The sequence below is a fragment of the Drosophila grimshawi genome, unplaced genomic scaffold (assembly GCF_018153295.1).
Source record: "Drosophila grimshawi isolate 15287-2541.00 unplaced genomic scaffold, ASM1815329v1 contig_1377, whole genome shotgun sequence".
Lineage (NCBI taxonomy): Eukaryota > Metazoa > Arthropoda > Insecta > Diptera > Drosophilidae > Drosophila > Drosophila grimshawi.
The window spans coordinates 3,042,543-3,065,769 of NW_025062900.1; the positions used below are offsets into that span (position 1 = coordinate 3,042,543).

The 23,227-nt window shown below is 39.8% G+C and overlaps 1 protein-coding gene across 1 annotated transcript in view; it reads left to right on the forward strand.

Moving 5' to 3' along the window:
* Positions 1–22,234, forward strand: part of LOC6562842 (putative neural-cadherin 2) — a 43,613-nt gene extending 21,379 nt beyond the window's left edge. Inside the window, exons 5-14 of the mRNA XM_032736063.2 lie at positions 233–370; positions 3,490–3,910; positions 4,407–5,318; positions 8,223–8,614; positions 9,248–11,181; positions 11,293–11,463; positions 14,957–15,198; positions 20,503–20,730; positions 21,658–21,831; positions 21,936–22,234. Coding sequence (XP_032591954.1) covers positions 233–370; positions 3,490–3,910; positions 4,407–5,318; positions 8,223–8,614; positions 9,248–11,181; positions 11,293–11,463; positions 14,957–15,198; positions 20,503–20,730; positions 21,658–21,831; positions 21,936–22,207 — 4,884 coding nt within the window. The 3' untranslated portion in view covers positions 22,208–22,234. The remainder of the gene's footprint in view (positions 1–232; positions 371–3,489; positions 3,911–4,406; positions 5,319–8,222; positions 8,615–9,247; positions 11,182–11,292; positions 11,464–14,956; positions 15,199–20,502; positions 20,731–21,657; positions 21,832–21,935) is intronic.
* Positions 22,235–23,227: the final 993 nt, after the last annotated feature.

A 23,227-nucleotide genomic window follows, 5' to 3' on the forward strand; every position in this document is an offset into this window, starting at 1 on the left:
TTATTGGACATTTAAAGGTTTTTTGCACATTTGCATATTTGATTTATTGACTGAATATTGTAAGTAAAGTCCAGATTGGGCCACCAACGGCTAAACAGTTTACAACCCCGACTCCCCCCTTTTTTAAAGGTACCCTTGCCCACAAGTCAATGCAATGCAGATTTTTCTGTACTAGCATCGCTTACTCATTTCTCTTCAATTATTTTCTTCTTTTCTTCTTCTTTGATTACAGGTTACGGCTACGGATGGCGATGTAGATAGACCAATAAATATTGTATATTTCCTTACCGGCCAGGGCATCGACCCGGATAATACAGCAAATAGTAAATTTGATATAAATCGCACAACGGGCGATATTTTTGTACTCAAGGTAAGTGGCACTCACAATGCTTAAGCTGATTTCCCGTTTACCACCCCGGAACCCACCGACACCCACCGACACCAATCGACACCATAAAACCCGTAACCATAATGAATGCCAGTTAAATTCCCCAACTGATGATGAAAACATGAAATCCTCTCCACTACACCCACACCCCTCAAACCAGTTGAAGTCAACACAACCAGGCTGCCTCCTCTGAGTTAAGCGTGCGAATGGCGTGCCATAATTTTGTTTTTGTTGGCCCACCTGCAGTGCTCAGAATATGATTGCCAGACGGTCGGTTGGGGGTGTTGAGGGGGTGCGAGGACAGCTGCTGGCGGTTTACAATGGGGCCAACAGTTTATACACACACACACACACAGTTTATGGTGTGTGACGAGCAAACAGTTAAAAGTATAGCATAAACAGACTGACTGACTTTATATACTCTGAATACAAATAATATTATGATTATGGGATAATTTTAATAAGCAATAGAAGCTAGATAAATATATCCAATTTGAATACTAGATTCTAATATAATTTTAATTGCATTTAAATTTCAACAATTATAAAAATAACCAAGCCTGTAATTTAAATGCTTCTTTCTGATACAACAATTATAAATAATTAATAAACAATTGAAATAATAATTTAAATAACAAAAATAAAGCATCAATAGATCGAACAAAACAAATGATTTAAGCAATTTAATAAAATATATCAGCAACACAATTAAAAGCTAGAAAATAATTATAAATCGTTTGAAAATCACCTAAATATAAAAAGACTGTCAGCATTTAATATTTAAACTAATTGCTTTTTATTAAATGGAAGATAGCAAATATCTGCAATGGAATTCTGCATGATTCATTTTAAAATCGATCAACTTCTTTATGCATATTTCAATTGGTTAAAGATAAGTGATTGCGCAGCTCTATTGACTTTTTATACACTACTCAAACTGACAGCTGACGCAGCTTTTAAAAATACTTGCTTCCGCACACACACACAAAAACCACACTCAAACACACACATACACACATACATGAATACACATATAGAATACAAATGAAACATGAGTAAAATAAATACTTGCTGGAAACTATTTTCAATACTTGATGTTTTTGGCTGCTTTTGAATGTTAACAATGTCCGTCTGTGTATTGTAAAGCTTTCCACGCGGCTCGCTGGCGTATGATTAATTTAAAACTGTTTCAAACCGCACAATCTCACACACCAGCAAACACACACACACACAGACACACACACAGACACACACATACACACACAGACACAAATACACACAGCCGACAAAAAAAAAAACGGACATTTTCAAGTATAAAAACTGCAAGCGTTTGATGCCAGGCTACATGAACTCCAATTAATTTCAGACAAAGTCCATAAAAACAACCAGTCAAATGGTACTCCCAACGACCATGCCTCCCCCTCAGAGCACACACCCCACACCCCCACACCCCTCAACCCCCACTACTGCCATCTACCCCTAAAACTTGCTGCATCAAATGTTCAAATGTTGCTGCTGCTAGCGGCATGCTTTATTTGTTTTATTGTTTTAGGAGCACTCCGCCTTTATGTGTGTGTTTAAATGTGTATGTATGTGTGTGTGTGTGTGTGTGTAAGTGTGTGTGATTGTTAGTATTGGTATGTGTGGCTGGCAAAGGGGATTTTTTGGGGACGACAGCGTGCGGCATTTGTGGTTTTGACGCTCTACAAGCAGCCACATGTAAATGACATTCGTCGTTCGTTATTGGTGCGTGGTTGCCTCGCATAAAATTGTGTTTAAAATGTAGTGGTGTGTGTGTGTGTGTGTATATATGTGTGTGTGTGGTTGTGATGCTTGATAAGAGGTTAGTCGTTGAGTTTAGTGAGCGCCACTCGACAGCTGCAGCGCGGTATTTAATTTGTAATTGCTTTGCTATGCGTGTCACATGCCACTGAATTGTGAAATGTGAAATGCTAAAACGTTAAAATCGTAAAATGGGCAAAATGTCAAATGTGAAATGTGAAATGCGAAATGGGAAAGTGGAAATGTGGAAATGTGGCTACGGGGTAAGGGGTCAGGGGTAAGAAGTTTTCCGCCAGCTTTAATTGAGCGAATGCCATTTGCTGCAATTCAATTTATGTGATTGGAATTTCTGGCTTATCGTCGCGAGTCTTTCACGCATTTCCATTTTGTTGTTTTTTATGATTTATTATTATTGCTATTAGTTTTTGCAAATCTTATTTAAATACTTATCGCATCTCTAACAAGTATCGCAAGAGTCGCCAAACAACCCTTTGCCAAGGTATTTTCCTTACTCATCAAGAACATCTTTAAATGCTAACCAAAATATATTGCACATAAATTAGTAAACAGATACATTTATATATAAATATATATATATAAATATATATATTGCTGCCCAATGTAAGGCAAAGTCAGATTTAATTTGCATATCCAATCGAAAATGTATCCAAAGCGAAAATGTAATTGAAACGAGACTTAATCCACCTGACCCAAACAATTTCGAAATGAGCCAGGTAAGCAATATTTAAGGATAATTTAAATAGGATCACAGTCAAGTAGGCAAACACACACAAGCACACACAGAGATGGGGCAAACTGACACGATGCTGTGTTGAAATTGAACAAATTTCATTTGATTTGATGGTCTTTATTTAGTCATGATGCTGGCGCTTACATTGAGTCGTATTCATGCGGATAACTCATTTAATGAGAGAGAGAAATCTAATATGAGCCTGGGCAAATAAATTGACAGCAACCTCAAAGATGTACACAACAGCAGCAACAACAACAATGACAGCAACAGCAACATCATTAAGCCGAACGCCAGGCAAACGGACGTCTTCCTTTTCCAAGAACCTGTAGCTGACAATAAGGCATGCCATATATGTGCATATATGTATATGTACAAACTGTGACTGCCTTCCTGCCACTGCCACTGCCACTGCCATTGGCATATAATAATTTGCAAACAAACAAGGCAAACAGCCAGCAAATCGAACGCTACTCAGTCTCAGCCTTTACTCTCCCTCTCTCTCTCTCTCATACACACACTCACTCTCTCCCTCTCTCTCTCTCTCTCTGTCGCACTCATCACACAGCCCTTGGACCGGGATCAGCCCAATGGTCGGCCGCAGTGGCGCTTCACCGTATTTGCACAGGATGAAGGCGGCGAGGGTCTTGTCGGCTATGCGGACATTCAAGTTAATCTGAAGGACATCAATGACAATGCGCCGCAGTTTCCGCTGGGCGTCTACTTTGGCAATGTCACAGAGAACGGCACAGCCGGCAGCCCCGTCATGACAATGTCTGCCATTGACTATGACGATCCCAATGAGAGCACCAATGCCCGGCTAATCTACTCAATTGAGAAGAACGTCATCGAGGAGGAGACGGGCGCGCCCATCTTTGAAATTGAGCCCGAAACAGGACACATCAAGACAGCCGTTTGCTGTCTGGACCGAGAGCGCACACCGGACTACTCCATCCAGGTGGTCGCCATGGATGGCGGTGGCTTAAAGGGTAAGCACAACACAGTCATACATATATACAGACATACGTACATATATATGTATGACTACATTGAGGCTACTCAATTGGAATTCACACTACTCGTTGTACTCTGTTGACAAAGTGGAGTAAGTTGAGTGTTCAATACTCTATAAAGCAAATTTTCAAGTTTTGGTTGCAAAAATTAATAATACAATAAGCAAAGTAAGCATTAACTTTTGTGTCTAAGATATTAAAGTGTCCAACAGTTTTTCAGAATCTTTTCTTCTATTTTGTCTAAAGAGACAATTGAATATACAAGTTTAAAATCTTTTATTAATTTATTTTATACAACTATTATTTCCATTATCAAACTATCTCCTGGCTTATGAAAACCTTTTATTAAACATCAAACAGAGTATTGCACAATTGTTAATACTCGAATGCAACTTTTTCAATGACTTTCGGATATCAATTGAAGCTAATGTGGTTTCTGTTATTGTCTCGTTGTCTCGTTGTACCCGCACAGGCACTGGGACCGCCTCGATACGTGTCAAGGATCTTAACGATATGCCGCCACAGTTTACCAAGGATGAGTGGTTCACGGAGGTGGACGAAACAAACGGCACTTATATACCAGAGACGCCGATACTGACTGTCACCGTGCAGGATGAGGATGAGACGAATAGTTTTCAGTATAAAGTGGTGCCCAATAGTGGCTTTGGTGCCGACAAATTTGCCATGGTGCGGAATGCCGATGGCACTGGCTCCCTGAAGATTACCCAGCCGCTGGACTATGAGGATCCGTTGCAGAGCAGCGGCTTTCGCTTTCGCATCCAAGTGAATGATAAGGGCGAGGATGGCACTGATGGCGCTAGCGATAAATATCATGTGGCCTACTCGTGGGTGGTGGTCAAATTACGCGATATCAACGATAATGTGCCCCGATTTGAGCGCGATCACATCGAGGTGTCCATCTACGAGGACACCAAAGTGGGCACCATACTCGAACAGTTCCGGGCCACCGATGCAGATCAGGGCGGACACTCGCAAGTCTCCTACAGCATCATACGGGATAGCAATCGTCGCCGCCAATTCGCAATCAGCGAAAAGGGCGCAATTAGCATACAGAGGCCATTGGATCGCGAGACTGAGGATCGACACAATGTGCAGATCATTGCCAGCGACGATGGCAATCCATCGCGCACAGCAACCGCCACACTCACCGTGATTGTCAAGGATGTCAACGATAATGCACCCACGCTGGCACAGGACTACAGGCCAACGCTGCCGGAGAATGTGTCGCCACGCAAAATCATCGAGGTGGCCGCCAAGGACGCCGACGATCGACAGCGTGGCAATGGCGGACCCTTCAGCTTTCACCTTGATCCCCTGGCGAGCGATGAGATCAGAGCCGGCTTTAAAGTCGAATACGATCGCAGTAAGTTTTATGTTCATTGGGGGAGGGTATACATCAGAGATAATACTTTTAATAAGTATTTGGAAAGTGGAAAGTTTATAAAAAAAAGGAGACATAATTCAATGTAGTAACCAAATTGATGACTCAAGATGCGTTCAAAGTATGAGTTATGCACTTGTAGGCCCTGTCCATTATTATTTAAAAAAAAGGAAGGTATTTTTATATTTATACGAAAAAAAAACTCGAACTGCAATTGCCATACCCTTCTAGTGAGAATCATAATTTTGTTTGTAGAGTTTCCGCCTCCATAAAATATATAAATTGATCAGCATTACTAACCCAGTTGATATAGCCAAATCCACCCATCTGTCCGTCTGTGTGTCTTACATGTTTTGAAGAGAGTTTTATAACTTTGCTCTTGAAACTTGGCACATATTTCTATATATGCTGAAGGCAAATAGTTACCATAGGAACAATCCGCCGAAAGAGAACTGTCACAAGAATATAGAAGATAAACTAAGACACAAATGTGGAATATTCAAGTCACAGCCAGTCGGGAAATTGTAGAGAAACAATTGCTTAAGACAAGAATATTTCGGAGCACGGACTATAATTTAGATGGCATCAAACTTTCCGTTTGCAAGGGTATTAAATCTTACTTATGCCTACGAAAACTGTGCTCGGTTTCTCCTTAGCACATTAAAATCAAACTTCAACTTGATTATTTACAAACTGCAAGTTGCAATTACTTTGGAATGGGAATAGAGCCAGAACTTTGTCTTTGCATTGCCAAATCTGAGTGGGTCTGTATAAAACCGCAAGTCAATTTGCGTTCATAATCAATCGTAGGCAGCCACTGCTATCGAAAGACTGCACTTGCAACAAATGGCAACCATTTGTGGCATGCTCTTGAGTCTCACTCAGTTGAGTGGGGTTGCGTTTACTCCATTCACAATCAGCATCAAACGGTTAACCAAAGTGTGTTTCTGCATAGTAATAGTGATTGAATTATGCCACAGACAATCAGCATCATCAGCAATGTTTGTGCTCCAAGTTAGTTACCCAAAGAGACAACGAAAAATCAAAAAGGAAACCGAATACATCTGAGACTAGCAGCATTGACAGATACCCTGTAACAGATACACTAAAACCGGACAAAATCAAAGTACCACAACCATTTTCGTATAGGGCATTCAGATTTGGAATAGCTTGAAGCCTTCGGGCCAATTTCTGGCATCGACATTCGAATCATTGAACTGGCTTAGTTTCCACTGCGAATTCATTTGCCTTCCTCTTGGGTGAAAATCAAATTGCTCTTCACAGAAAGCAGCTGTATTCGCATGGGGTACAGGGGTACAGTAGTCATTAAAAAACTAAAGTAAACAAGTTTTGTTTGCTCTAGTCGAGTGAGCTCGACTGGGAAATACCCAGAAAGTTGTTTTGAATGAATGAAAATACGTTTTGCATAACACAATTTGTGCTTCTCTGCCGATCGTAATGAATATTTTATGTCAGCTTAGTTGATATATAATTTCTTATATTCTTTAATCCTTATTTTCGATTTGCAACTTGAAGTCTCTAACTTGTCTAGTCTCTGAGATGGACTTGTTCCTACAGACGGGCTGAGTTGTATCTTCCGCTTGTTACGCACCTTTTAGTTAGTCATTATTCCCTTTTCCCATTTGCAACGTGTCCAGGGTATAGAAGGAAAACAAAGACAAAAGCTCATAGTAATAAGCGGAGGTCGCAAAAATCGAATCGAATCGAAACGAAGGAAAGAAATTTGAGGTGCCACTCGAACACAAGCCTGCCATTGACAAGCCGTGCGTTTTTCAATTTTCTTCTTTGGGCCATTTACTTTGCCTCTGCCCCATCTCCTACCCAATTTTTATTTGAGTTTCAGGACACATCTTCGTCAGGGACAGCGACTTTTTTCCTTTGAATCTGCCTTTATTTATTTGTTGTTCTTTTTTTTTATTTCTTTTTGGGTTGACGCGTGCTCGAATTTCAACACGTGGCTGGTTGTTAGCCGAATAAATAATTGATTCGAAAAACCTTCCAAATTAATTCCAATAAACAGAAATATACGGAAATTATGTGGGATCAATGCGGCTGCTCCCAAACCGTTGTCAATTTGCATGGTTAATTATCCAAATGAGTTGTGTAATTAGTAATAAAAACGCTCTAAATGCAGGTGCTATTTGCAAACGTACATAAATAAATAAATATAAATGGTTAATCAAGCTAATGCATTTCGCATATGTTCAATTCGATTTGCGTCATTAATTATGCCAAAAATTAAATACATATATAAAAAGGATAATAAAAAAACATGCCCTTAAATGCATTTGTTTTTTAATGTATCGATTACGTTCGCAAATTGATAGCCGCATTGAAATTCAAATAATCAAAAGTGATGTCATAAATAATGCACACAAATGTTGATCATTAATTTACTATTCAGGCTCAGTCCTTTTTTGCTATTTTGCTTTAATTAATGCTTTTCAAAGTGCGTTGTTTTCATTCGTATTTAATTAACCAATTCATGCTGTTTTTTGTGGAAGCCTTAATCAAAAATACCACAAGGTAAAACTGATTCTGCTATAAATAGGAGTAGTAGAATACACATAACAACAAGTATCATCAAATTTAGTGACTTGAGTGCTTTTGAGGTATGCGATTTCAGTCAATTTCAATTGAAAGTGTCTTTTATTGGAATTTTAATAAAAGACTGCGCCTAAATAGTTCCTCATCTTGAGTTTCCAATGCTAACACAACAAACGATTTCCCTTCTCTTCTTTCTATGCTTCCAACAACAAAATGCACATCAAATGGAATTCATTTGAATGCTTGGGCCACAATCAACAAACATTTCAACGAACCCCAAAAAATAAATAAAATAAAACCCGAACACTTCAAAAACAGGAGGCGACAATGGCAACGGGGTGGCCATCATCTCCTCGCTGCGTCCCTTCGACCGTGAGCAGCAGAAATCCTATGACATACCCATCGAGATAAAGGATAACGGGGCACCGGCAATGACGGGCACCAGCACCCTGACGGTGACCATTGGCGACGTCAACGACAACAAAATGCAGCCGGGCAGCAAATCGGTTCTCGTCTACAACTACCAAGGCCAGTCGCAGGACACGCCAATCGGACGGGTATACGTCAACGATCCAGACGATTGGGATGTCCCCGACAAGAAGTACTACTGGGAGGCACAGGAGCATCAACGTTTCAAACTCGACACGGACACCGGCATTCTGACAATGCGTGCAGGCACTCGTCGTGGTCGCTATCAACTGCGCTTCAAGGTAAAGTTGTTAAATAGTTTGCGACAATGTGTGGTCCTTTTTATATAACAATATGTAGCTGTATTTATCGATAAATAATTAGCTGTACATTGCTTACCATCATTATCCTAATCTAACTTGTTCTAGGCATCAACTCTTTTTCAAAAGTTTTGCTATAAATTCAGCATCAGCTTTTATCGTACTTTCCTCACAAATCTACTATTTGCTGTCTATCGCCTGTTTATTGGATAACAATCGCTTAATTATCCTTTGTTTATCACTGGATCGCTTCAGATCTGATTCCCTACTTACCAACGAATGTGATAATAAATATATATTCCATCTATCTTTATCTTATCACCTTTGTTTTACCTGTATAAAGTTCCCATCAACATCTCATCATCTTTGTATTGCATCTATCTCAGTCTTATATCCATCTTGTCACCTTTGTATTTAATCTATCGCTTTCTTATCGTAAATTAAATACCGATCAAACTATATATCTGGAATCTTTCTTAATCCCATCACCATCTCATCAACATTGTATTCCATCTTACCCTTTGCCTTCCTAACGACGATCTACCCCTTCATTATTTTTTACCTATCATAAAGTTTTCAATTACATACTCAACATTTCACATATGTCTTTTCCAGGTGTACGATCGCGAACATGGTCAGGAGGATATACCAGCGAATCTGAGTGTTACGGTGCGCGATATCACATCGGAGGCAGTGCAGCAGGCGGGCTCAATGCGCCTCTCGCACATCACCGACGAGGACTTTGTGCGCACCTGGAATCCGCTGAAGCAACAGGTGGAGCCATCGAAGCTGGAACGTTTTCGCAACAAGCTCGCCGAGCTGCTCTACACGGATCGCGACAATGTGGATGTGTTTAGCGTTCAGTTGCGTTCCCAATCTCCCCATCCGCTGACCGATGTACACTTTGCCGCCAGATCAGCGACACAGCAGCCGTACTTCAAGGCGGTACGGCTCAACGGGGTGGTGCAAATGCATCGCGAGGAGATCGAAAAGGAGGTCGGACTCAACATAACCATGGTGCACATTGACGAGTGCATGCACGAGGGTCGTGGCAAGTGTCCGAGCGGTTCGTGCAGCTCACGCACGGAGCTGGGCAAGCGACCCTACACGGTCAGTGTGAACCGTACCGCGCTGGTAGGGGTACGCCTGGAGTTGAGTGCTCAGTGCGTGTGTCGTGCGAGGAACTTCACTGGACAGGATCACAATTGTCGCTGGCATCACTGCTACAATGGGGGACGCTGTGTGGAGACCAGAAATGGACCGCGTTGCGTTGCCTGCCCGGTTGGATATGGCGGGCCTCGTTGCCAGCAATCGACGCGAAGTTTTCGCGGCAACGGCTGGGCCTGGTATCCACCCCTACAGCTGTGCGGTGAATCTCATTTGAGTCTGGAGTTTATTACACGCGAACCGGATGGCCTCATACTCTATAATGGGCCGATTGTGCCGCCCAAGCTGGGTGAGCCGGTTATCAGTGACTTCATAGCCATTGAACTGGAACAGGGCTATCCGCGTCTCCTTATTGATTTTGGCTCCGGCACGCTGGAGTTGCGTGTGAAGACCAAAAAGACATTGGACGATGGCATCTGGCATCGCTTGGATGTCTTCTGGGATGCGGAAAATGTGCGTCTTGTCGTCGACTTTTGTCGCACTGCTCTGGTCTCTGAGCTGGAGGATGGCACGGCGCCCGAATTTGATGACAACGCGTGCCAGGCACGCGGACAAATACCACCGTTTGCGGAGACACTGAATCTGAATCAACCGCTGCAGCTGGGCGGCCTGTACAGGCAACACTTTGATCAGACGCTCTACAATTGGCAGTACGCATTCAGCTCGAAGGGATTCGATGGCTGTATTCGCAATGTGGTCCACAATTCGGAGCATTATGATTTGGCATTCCCGGCGCTGGCACGCAACAGTTTTCCCGCCTGCCCGCAAACGGATGAGGTGTGCCTGAAAACGGAGCACACAGCCAGATGCTGGGAGCATGGCAATTGTGTGGCCAGCTTGGTGCAGGCCAAGTGCCATTGTCAGCCGGGTTGGATGGGTGCCGGCTGCAATGTGCCCACTGTGCCGACCACCTTCAAGGCACAGAGCTATGTCAAGTTTGCGCTGAGCTTCGAACCGGATCGCTTCAGCACGCAGCTCCAATTGAGATTTCGCACCCGGGAACAGGCTGGCGAACTGTTTCGTGTCAGTGATCAGCATCAGCGTGAATATGCCATATTGGAGCTGCAACGTGGCCAGCTGCAGTTTCGCTACAATCTCAACTCGCTGCGGAATGAGGAACAGCTGCTGGCGCTGACAGCGGTCGCTGTCAATGATGGCCAGTGGCATGTGGTGCGAATTAGTCGGTATGGCTCGGCAGCGATTATGGAACTGGATGGTGGCGAGAGTCGGCGCTACAATGAGTCCTTTCACTACCAGGGACACCAGTGGCTAACCATTGACAAGCAGGAGGGCGTCTATGCGGGCGGCAAGGCGGAGTATACGGGCGTCAAAACGTTTGAGGTGCACTCGGACTTTCAAAGGAGCTGCCTCGATGACATCAGGTAGCCCCCCCCCAAACAACCAATCAACCCCATAATATAGTTGCCCCTTCCCCTCCCTGTGTCCTTTTGCTAATTATGCGCATTCAATTCTCTTTGTTGCATGCACGAAAGACTCGATGGCAAACATCTGCCACTGCCACCGGCAATGAATGGCACCCAATGGGGCCAGGCGACGATGGCCAGAAATGTTGAACGCAATTGCCCCTCGAATCGGCCCTGCTCCAATGTTATCTGCCCGGATCCCTTTGATTGTGTTGATTTGTGGAATGAATACGAGTGCACGTAAGTATGAATACCAACACCTGCAACACCTACATAACCTACAAACACCATTCAAAATGCCTTGTGGCCGCTCAACTTTGGCCAAACAGCAACAGCATTTAGGCAGCTGCCTAAATGCCAACTACCAAAAAGCGAATCTTTCTTTCAGCCATGCAATGTTCAATGCAATTGAGGTATTTTGCAGGAACTTTGTTTTTTTAGATAGCCAAAGCAAAACCAATGCGTATCTTCAACTTGCCTTGTTCCAATCTTCAAGTGCACTTTTGAGTCACAACTAACCAGGTCTTTTTTTGTATGCATCTCTATCAATTTCAAAATATCTTTAACAGACGAAAAATCTGTTTAAACTTAAAAATAGACCAGGCAAAATCTTAAGCAAACAGCATATTCTTAAATTAAATTAATTAATATTAACAAGATAATAATAATAATAAATAATAAAAAGTTATATATTTTAAGGCTTTAGTTACTAATCAGTTTTATAAAATTTAACTAGATTACATTAAGAGTAAACAGGACATTAAACATTTTATAAATTATGTATTTCCCTTACATTTTTAAGTCCCATATATCTAGACTATTTATCTATTTGAAAGCAGTTACAACTTCATCTATTCATTCAGACTATCAAAAACACATTTTTCATTCAAGATATTAAATTATCTTTACACTTTTAATAGTGAACAATTCATAAATTGATATTCGCAATAATGTTTTATTAGTGAGCTTTAATTTCATTTAAAATGTTTTTTTTTTATATTCCACATTTTTAATTGTTTGCTTATTTAAATTAAAGTAAATTCCTGTTAACAAAACAGTGTCTAATTAAAAAAACTGATGGCAAAACATTACTCTTAATTTTAATAGTAACTGCAGCTATCAACACCAAATAAGGGCAAAAAAGATGCAACCTTTAAACCTGTTTGTATTTGAGCATTCGCAACTGCAGCACAAAGTTCAAGGGAACGCATAAATATTTATGTTTGCATTTCAGTTGCTGCGCTTAGCTACACTTTGCAAAAAGGAGAACACATTCGAACGCAATGTGTGAAACACATCATTTTCACATTAACTGAAGCATAAACTTTAAGCCCCATCGCTGCCAGCAGGTGTGGTGCATTTGTGTATTCAGTTACAGCTACAGTTGCTGGTGCAACAGAGGGACGCACACTCAACGCCGCTCAACACTCAACAAATAGCAAATAATATCAATTGTCATCAGCATATCCTGACACATCTACACCCCAGATGGATGCACCGCAGAATATGCAACAAATTTATATATAAATATATCTATTTGCATGCTGGCCGGGTAGGGGAGGGGTGGGGAGGGAGGAGTGCTTAGCGAGATACTTCAGCAGTTTGTGGCAGCTGCCATTTGCAACACCTTCAACTGGATGCCATGCGAAGCTGCGACAAGCTGCACATTTTCCACATCATTAGTTTTGCCGAGTGACTCCATTTGAGTCACACTGAGCACAAACACACCCACACACACTGCTCCACTGCTCCACTCCTCACTCTCTATCTTTTTAACTTGCCATCTATGCAGTGGTGCATCATGACTTTTACTACGCCCCCCCAAACCCCGCCTTTCTCCCCTCTCTCACAGCTAACAGCCAACAGCCAACAGCAGCGTGCTCCATTTACTTTTGCCATTATATCAAGCAGTGGGAGGCAAAACGGCTGCTGTAAAATTTGCTCCCATTTTGTAAGTCGAATTGAAGAGTTGGACAGAGAAAGAGAAATAAGGAAAGGCGCTTTAAGCAAATTTAAATAATGCCACGCGGACACATCCTTCCATCTGAGCTCTTGAAGCTTATACATATATATATATATATATATATGTACTTGTCCAGGTGGCGATGTGCCATAAATTATGCCTGCTTTTTAGCCTCAATTCGAATTTCATTGTGCAGTGGCTGTTGAAATCGTGTCAGGCGCTGAAATATAATGTTGCGGCTTCCCCCTACTCACAATCTCTCTGCAACTCTGCAACTCTCTCTAGCTCCAGCAAGCACTTCGTAAGAAGACGAATTGACCCAAATTGCAAGTGTGTTGTAAAAGCAAAAGCGAGCGTGCAATTTAAAATATTTAAAAAGAACTTCAAGTGCTGACAATGTGCTCAATTTGCGTAAATGCAGCTGAACAAAAGCAGTTTAACAAGGCGGCAAGCTCTAAGCAAAATTTGGTTGTTCTCTCGATGTTCGCCTTAAGATTCAATTAGTTTCCTTGCTTTATCACATTTTGTATCCCAACTCTGTGTAATTTATTTGTGAAGCTGATGCTGGAAATCCACGTTAAATTCGCAACATTGTGAAATGCATCGAAAAATCAACAGCTACAGCAAAATTGCTTAAAAATTTGCGAGCTTGCTCATGAATAAGTGATTTCCGTGTGAAACTAGAAACTAATCCTTTGGAGAGAGAGAGAGCCTTTCGCCTAGCGGAACTAACGCGAGCCTAATGCGTTGCAAAGCTGCTGCACACACACACACACACACACACACACACTGAAGACACAAAGCGGTGGCTGCAACGGGGAATACATGCTACAACGGCTGCCACGAACTGACCAACTTTTTGGGTTGAAATAAAAAGTTGGACGCTTTTAAAAAGTTATGCACAACATGAATTTTACAACTGCCACTCTAAAACTCAACGCTACTCATCCCTTCTCTCTCTCTCTCCCGCTCTCTCTCTCCCTCACACACTCTCCCGTTTGCTCGCTAACGGTCTCATTAACTACACGTTAAAAAATTGAAGCTTTCAGTTAGTTTTAATTTTCTGAATTTAACTTTTTTAAATTATTATTGTGAAGTGTTCTTTGGAGCTGATTTTAAGTGAAATACTTGAATTTCAAAGAATTCGCTTAATGGAAAATGAAATAACAGCAAATAATGCTTTTATTTATAAATATTGTTCAATTTTGCATGTTTTTTTTGAGTTTTAGAAATTATTTCGCTGACTTTTACAAGCGAAATCAAAACAATACTTAAGCAAGCCAAAATTGTAGTCTAAAAAATTTACGAATCTTTACTTCAAGTTTTATTCAATCTAGAATGGAAAAACTTAAATAAAGAACTTACAAAAAGAGTCAAGAGTATATTTTTTTAAATAAGAATGTTTAAGATTAAGAATATTAACTTAAATTTAAGATCGACGATGGCAATCAAGACTGAGTTCGTTGAAATTGAGATAGATGATGAGAGCAATTTAACTTGAATCCAGTATTTTTTATTCTTAAATTAAGAATGTTAATGTAAGATTGACCAATTTCTAAAAAATCAAGAATATTTTCGAATTTTTGAATTGAAATGAGAAGTAAGAAAAGAACTTTAACTTAAACATTCTGCGCATTCTAAGCAAATTTAGATACGTTTTGCACATGGTTGTTTTTTTGGCGGTACATACAATTTTTCTGAGTGTACCAGTTTATCACACCTCTCGCTCTATCTCTATCTGTATCTTTATCGCTCTTCCTTCCGTTACAGTTGCAGCGAGGGACGCATTATGTCGGCGGACACGAAAGGCTGCGTCGATCGCAATGAATGCCTGGATATGCCCTGCCTGAACGGAGGCACTTGCATTAATTTGGAGCCGCGACTGCGATATCGTTGCATTTGCCCCGAGGGCTATTGGGGCGAGAACTGTGAATTGGTGCAGGAAGGACAGCGTCTGAAGCTTAGCATGGGCGCCCTGGGCGCCATATTCGTCTGCCTGATTATCATATTGAGTAAGTACTGTACGGTAGACTACACAGACGGACAGACAGACAGACAGAGGCCCCATGTAGAATCTCTGGCTCACTAAGCTGCTACAATTTGGCATTCATGTGTGTCAGCTTAAGCAGCTTAAGCCGCATTCGCAACCCTTTTTAACACGCCCCTCGCCGCCTCCAGCAGCTCTCCCTATGCAGGCAGAGCTCGTTGTTTCCGTTGTCGGGCTTTCCTACATGTAAATGCAATTTTCTGTAGGTTGGACGCGTTGCACTTAAATCCCAGCGCGACAAAAAATCCCCACACGAAGCAAGTGAAACAAATACGGGAAAAAATCAACGACATTCGCATATGTTTGCATAGGGGTTGTCAACGGCTTCTAGGGGTGCTTACTGTTGGGGGTGTGTGTGTGGGGGAGGGGTTGTCTCTCGTAAAATGGCACATTTCTTGTCTGGACATTTTGTTTTGTTAGCCAAATGGAAATGTCAGGCGGCTAATTAACAAGTGCACAAACGGAGAAAGAAAACACCATTAAGAGTAATCTTCTCACATTTTATTTTATGTTTTTTTATTTCTTTGCTTTGTTTTTAACTCGCAACACATTTGGTTGGCTTTGGTTGGACAGCACAAAAAATGAGAGAAAAATGGAAAAATAATTTAAATAAGCCGAACATTTGTTTTAAGTGTTTTATTGTATGCAATTGTATTGAAATTGGATTTGTCTTGGGCATACCAACCAAAGACAAAGACTAAAGGATTAATTTAGAAATAGAGCATGGAATTCTAAAACCCGCAAAATTTGTAGAAAAATGTTGTCTTCATTTCTTTAAGATCTGCATTTCAACTTTTAATTAAATATCTTTAAAAATTCCTTTCCATTAGAAGTACAAAATGCATTGTTTTTTAAATAGATAAATTCCATTCACTGAGCTAGAAAATGAGCAGAAAAAATGTTTGGTTTTTTAACATTTTTTGATTTAAAATTTGAATTCAACGAATTTTTATTTAATACATTTAACATGTATTTCACCAATTTTACTGACTAAATATTTTTGACAACATTTCAATTACATATGGATTATAAATTGATCATATATCAAGGCTATATAGATTACGCAAAAAGCAAAAAAATATCGCGTAAAAAACAGCTCTAACGCTTTTGTATTGTGCACGAAATTCAGTTAACAGTAACAATGCATTTTAGACTTTCTCTCTCTCTCTCTCTCTCTCTATCTATCTATCTATCTATCTTAGTCTCTTTGTCCATTCTAATCGGTATTTGGCCATTTGGTCGGATTTGGTTTTTACTTCGCAAAATTTTTATGTGATTTCAATTTGAGCTGAGAGTTGTGTGTGAGTGTGTGTGTGTGTGTGTGTGTGCGTGTGTGTGTGTGCTTTTTGCAACACTGCCACTTAATGGACTTTGCAGCGAGCGTAAAGTGGATTTGGTCATTTTCCAAATGTTCACTGCAGAAAGCGAGACAGAGAAATGTGAATGCCACGCAATGCACGGCAATTTATTTTCATTTGCTGGCAATTCGACGCCTTTTTAGGGATTTCAAAAAGGGATTTTCAATTAGCAGCCCTGGTTTTTTTTTTGCTCAATTTATTTAGTAGCTGTATTTAAAAGTGAAGCTGATTTATCCCTGGGCAACAGAATCGTGGCTAGTTTTAATGAGCGAAACGGATGTGGTTTAAAGTTGCAACAAAAGGCAGCAGTGACAGCAACAACAATAGCAAAAAAAAACCAGATAAAATAAAGAAACCTTAAGCTAATTAGTCGCTTCGGGGCCAGCTAATTACACAGTTGCCGTTTTGGGGCTAGCACAAAACACGCATACGCAGTGTTGGCCATAAAACCGCTAAGCCGCCAAATAGGCGCCATAAATAAACGCAAACGAATGTTGTCGCACAGCAGGAGAGAGTCCAAAAGAGAGTCCACCGTTTATGAAGTGAAAATTTCCACGAAACTGACAACAAGTCCGATTACTGTAGGCGTTTTATCTTGGCCATGGTTATTGTTGTTGTTGTTGTTGTTGCGTTAAAGTGGCGTAAAGACAACAAAACAAACTAAATAATTATCTAACATTATTTACAGTCAACGCTTTTGTGCCCATCTCCCACTCTCTCTCTCTCTCTCTCTCTCTCTCTCTCTCTCTCTCGCTCTGTCTCAAAATTATATCTGTGCTTAAGTCCTGTGTAATTTGAGAATCGCTGAACTGTATTTCGGGCATAAAATTTCAAGTGGACCTTCCAGTCCTTGGGCATGAAAGAAACTCACAACAACACAAAAAAAACTAAATTTAAAAAAAATGGAAAACTTTGCTAGCTGGCCCCGATGAGCTGCTACAGCAGAACAACTGACCTGACCTGGTCATGAAATAAAAAGAAAAAACCAATACAAATTCAACTAGAAAACCAAAAAAAAAAATAAAAACGATGTCCTTTTTTATGTATGTGTAGTGTAGTGTAGAGTAGCTCAGTGTAAACAAAGCAGACCAAAGAGCCGGACAGGCGTTGTTGCTTTATGGGAACATCACTCGGCTGTTGTTTTTTCTGCTCACAGTTTCTTCTGTTGTTGTTTTTGCAATTGCTGTTTATTTTTGAATATGGTTACTTACTCGCAGAGTGCACTGAGTGTGTGTGTGTGTGTGTGTGTGTGTGTGTGTGTTTGACCTAAATTGAGTAATTACTGCAAGAGAGAAGAGGAAAGCTTCACCTTAAGTTAAGGAAAACAAAATAGTTCGAGGCATGCATAGTAAATGGAGACTTACATAATTGTTTAAGGGCAAAGTAGAGCACAGAAATGTTGAAAAATTCTTGGCCAAAATTGGCTTTTATAACTAATTAGGTTTTAATTAATGGTGAAACATGTAGTACACGAAAACTTACACTCAAAGCCGAACAACAAATTGAATTTTGATTGATTTTCAAAAGCAATAACTTTAACAGTCATGGTTTGGTATCAAGATAAATATTGAGTTTAATTCACTATTTTTAGCAACGATTTTAAGCTGGAAATTCCTGCTCAAAAAAGTAACTTGGACTGCCTAAGCTTCGCTAAAACTGAAACGAAGAAAGCAATAAATTTGTAGTCATATAGTGGCCCCCATTCAAAAATTTAAATTACGATCTTTGCTCGAAATTATTATATATTTTCTGGCCACAAAAATCAACTCTGCGAGTCTTGCCAACTTTTCACAGGCAAAATCTGATTCTGATTCACTTTCGATTCAAGCATTCTTCTACTTTCATTTGCATTATCATTGGGTATCAATTACCCTTTGGTCCCCCTCTCCAAATGCGCAGCTTGCCCCAAGTGTCGTCTCGTCATTAAGGGGCATGCCGCATGCTGCTCCACTAACTGTTTTCGAACAAAGCTTTTTAAGTATTTTCGCCTGTTCTGTTCTGTTCTGTTCCCTTTTAACTGGCGTGTTAAAACGTACAATTGCGGAATAAATACCAAAAGGTAAATGTCGACAGCCAACTGTAAGTGGAAATGGTGACGGCGCCATAACAACAACTCCATTTACATTTAATGATGCCAATTAAATCGAAAGAAAAATGCTATTCCACTCCGCTTGTGGCACGGGAGAAGGACACTTGAAAAGATGAAACAAGATAGAAGCAAGGCTAACGAAAATATTTCAAGAAAAGTTGACATTGAAAAATATGAAAGAAAAAAATGCATTAATGAAAAAAAAATGTGGAAGTCGATATTATATACAAAAAAAATTGAAGAACGCTGAATAAGATAATAAATGAAAGTGTTTCAATCGGATCGATTTGGTGAAAACAAGAAGAAGTTAAGCAAATCTCAAATTTGTGAAGTAGATCAACTTGTGAGATAAATGGAATATGTTAGAAAGTAAATTCAAGTTTTGTTTTGATTTTTCTTGATTTAGAAAATACAAATAGAAACTTGGCAAAGTCAACTGTAAACTTGGTCTACAAAAAGTAAAATGGCAACTGTTAAATATTTTAAATGCAGAAAACAAACAGACTCAGAGATTGAGGAGGTAAACACAATAAGAGTTGTCTGTTTCTTATAGTATTCTGCACAGAATATCTGCAATTAAGAACAGCATTCACAGCACTTGATGTTCTCTTAATTTTTAAGTACTGAGAAGCTCACTTTCATGGCTATTATAAATGAACCTTGGCTGGTAGAGCAGCTGCCAGTTATTGCAGTCAAGCTAATGAATCCGGTAGAACAAAAAAATAAGCAAATAAAACAGAAGCAGCAGAAAAGGCGAGAGAAAGACTGAGACAAATCGAGACAGAGAGAGAGAGAGAGAGAGAGAGAGAGAGGGATGAGTTTTAATTATTTTTGGTTGACTGTCATGTTTGCTGAACCCGCCGACAACCAGTAAATATTGCTGTCAACCGGAGCACCAATGATAAACTGCACTTCCAACAACATTCAACCCCCTCGCACACCTCCCCCCTCCCACCACTCTCGTCCACTCCACAGCTTGTTTACACGAAAAACTGAGCGAACATATTGCAAGAGCATCATAAAACTTATTAATAACTTTATGCTTTCTGAGCAGAACTAAACTAAAGCCAAAAAAGAAAAGGGGAACTTAACAAGTTTTCTGCATTTGAAATGCTCGCGTTTCTTTTTGTTCTTTTTGGTACACTTAATCCGCTTAGCCTGCAATACATTCTCAACCCCCCACAACTACCCTGTTCATATAGAAATGCAGAGCATCCGATGTCGCCAAACCACCAAATACATGCGGATTTCGCAAGTGTTTGTCTATGACTACAAAACTAATGCTGTAACCAGTAACCAGTAACCAGTCTATCTTTCTCACACAAATAGTATGTGCCTCTCTCTCGCACACACACTCGTTGCGTCTCCTTCTGTGACTGCGTTGGTTGTGGCAAAGTTTAAGCTGAGAATTACAAGTAGTTGCAAGTTTGGGCCAGCAGCAATAGTTGATTACCAGTTCGGTTATAGCGTAAAGTGCATTTAACTTTTAACTTATCCAGCAAACGAACTTTTACACTTAATGTGCAAAGATTTCGGTTTCGTTATCTATTTTACAATAATCTTCACATTTTACAAACTACGCAAAGAAAAAAAAATAACATAAATTTATGATGCAAAGTTGGCTTAAAACTTAAATCCATAAAAGGCAAAATGTGGCAGAGAATAACCAGATTAACAAATGCAGAACATGATTCTCTACAAGCTATAAATTTCTTAAAGAATATTGCTAATAACAATCAAATCAAGCACAACTGGAAATTGGCGTTTGCAATACTAATTTAAAGTATCATTTATGCTATGCTTTTATCTATTTTTGTGGCAGTTCTCGCATTGATATTCGTGATATACAATCGCAAGCGCAAAACCACCAAAAAGAAGAAACGCTCCGGAACGGAAAAGGATGTGCGCGAAACGGTGATTAGCTACGAGGACGAGGGAGGCGGCGAGGACGATATGACGGCATTCGACATAACCCCACTTCAAATACCAATCAGTGCGCAGAGCGGCACAATGCCCCCGGACATAGCTGCCTGCAAGATGCCCATCATATGTGAGTAAATACACACAAGCACACACACACATGTGTGTATTATGTGTGTGTGTGGTGTGTGTTTAGCATTTATATTGAATATGGAGCACCAAGCACTGCGCACAATTTAAGCTGCATTTATAGCATGCCTTTGGTTAAATTCTATTTCATTACAAATTCAAAGCAGAGCAAAGCATTTTGGTTATAGTTCCAATTATATACAGAAAATACATTATATATATTAGCTCCGATAACTGGTTCTCAAAAATATATCCAATTTCCAGATGAAATCGATAACGTTGCAATTGTTGTTTCAGTTCCGGTTCGAAGGAACTAATTTTGTTGTCCACATATCATTTTAAATTAAAAAAAAATGACGATTTACAAATATTTTTACTCTCAATTTTAAATACTTTCGTAGCCAAACTTTAACTTGCAGACTTGCACTAACAATAAATAACCCACAACTGGTTCTTAAAAAATAAATGTAAAACTTCGATTGCGGTTCCGCTTCTGAAATTTAGTCAATAAATTTGCGGTTCCTGTTCCGGTTTGACACGTCGCCTCAAGGGAATTGATGTGGTTGCATACGCATACCCTTTGCTTTTTTGGTTTTAAAGTCCATTTCGAACATATTTCTGGCTTTCTGGAATAATATTAAGGCAAATGAAATATAATTCTTATTACACATTGACTACAGGCTTGTAGAAAGTTAACCTTAGCTGCTATTAACTGAATTATGTTTTCTATTAATAAACTATAAAGAAATATATATTTTGAAAGTAAAGTAATATTTTGAAGCCTATAAAGTTATAAAGCAAAAATAATAAAATTGAAAATATCATCGACGAGCATCAATCATTTTCCAATTGCTGTTTAGCAAAACTATGATTGCCCTAGCATAAAAATGTGTATTAAATTGAACGATATAAATTGCTTACTGTGCAGATCCGGTGATGACACTGCTGTCACCTGGCCAGGAGTTGAATGTGGCCTATCTGATGGAGGAGCGTAAGCAGCGCATCGACAAGGATCCCAATGCGCCGCCCTTCGATGACCTGCGAAATTTCACGTTCGAGGGCAGCGGCAGCATTGCCGAATCGCTCAGCTCGTTGGCATCAGGTACGAATATGACACACACACACACATATATACAAATACACAGTAGAAGGAGAAATACACTTCCTTTTTCACTATCCACTTGCCACTCTTCATTCCAATTGCAGGCACCGACGATGAGAATCAAGACTTTAACTATTTACAAAATTGGGGTCCACGTTTCAATGCCCTTGCCACGATGTACGTGCATGATAAAGCGAAAACCAAACAGCAGCAGCAGCAGCAGCAGCAGCAGCAGCAGCAGCAGCAGCAGCCTCCTCAAGTGGGCGTGGACAATGTCCTGGCAGTGGTTGCAACGGGCAGCGGTGCTGGACCTGGGGGTGGTGCAAGTAGCCTTGTTATTGCCCCCGCATCGGAAACCGGCAAAGTTGTATTATAAAAATAAATAAATTGTAGTTAAAAATGATGTTTCAGCTGTAAGCGTAATATTCCAGGATATAGAAATGAATGTGTGTGTGTGTGTGTGTGTATTCTGTAGATTGTGCAGCAATTTCAACTCAAAACTTAAGTATTCAATGTGTGTGTGTGTGTGTTTGAGTCAGCATTTGTGGCTGTTACTTTCGAATGAGAATGAATGGATGTGATTGCTTTGTGTGAGTGTTTGTGCGAGTGCATTTATATTTAGTTTAGCTAGTAAGCAACAAATATGGATTATACTGAAGCAGAGCATTTACGAGTACTGTCACTGCTCCATAGATATTCACATATAGCAAAATACCATTCAAACTACATACAACAAAATATAACTGCGTAAACCAAATATTTCTACACAACTTTCCAACAACTTTTTATCATTTGTGAATTTTTTTGAATTTTCAAAATGCTCTTCGCAGTTTTTTACTTTTTACAAAGACTGTCATAACAAATTCTAATCGAAATATTTAAAGAGCAATTTATATTTCATTGTAGAAAACTTTATCTTATGCATATTTCTTTTGAATTGGAAACAGAAACAATTTTTTAATAATTCTTTTTAGAAATTTCCTATATTTTTTGTTTTACTATAATATATTTATTTGAATTCCTTTTCAATTAAATTTGAATTCAATGCTGCAGTTCCATTTGTCTCGACTGTAAACTACACATGATCTTTCTTTCGTTCGGTCATCTCGCATATTTCTGTCAATTTCCACAGAAACATTTTCACGTGAACCAACTCAAAAAAAAAACAAAAAAAGATCAACTAAAAACATAGTTAAAGAAATAAAGAGAATGAGTATAATTAGGCATGCTGCGATGCAACTATGTCAACGAGTTTCTAAAACTTGATGCGCAGCTAGTTAAACACTCTGTAAAATATACCGCATTAACTTTAGCACGTAAGTTGCAGCTATCCACCCCCTCCACCCCCCTTTCAACCCCTTTAAAACCTAATCCTAAACCGTAGCTGGCATTCAGT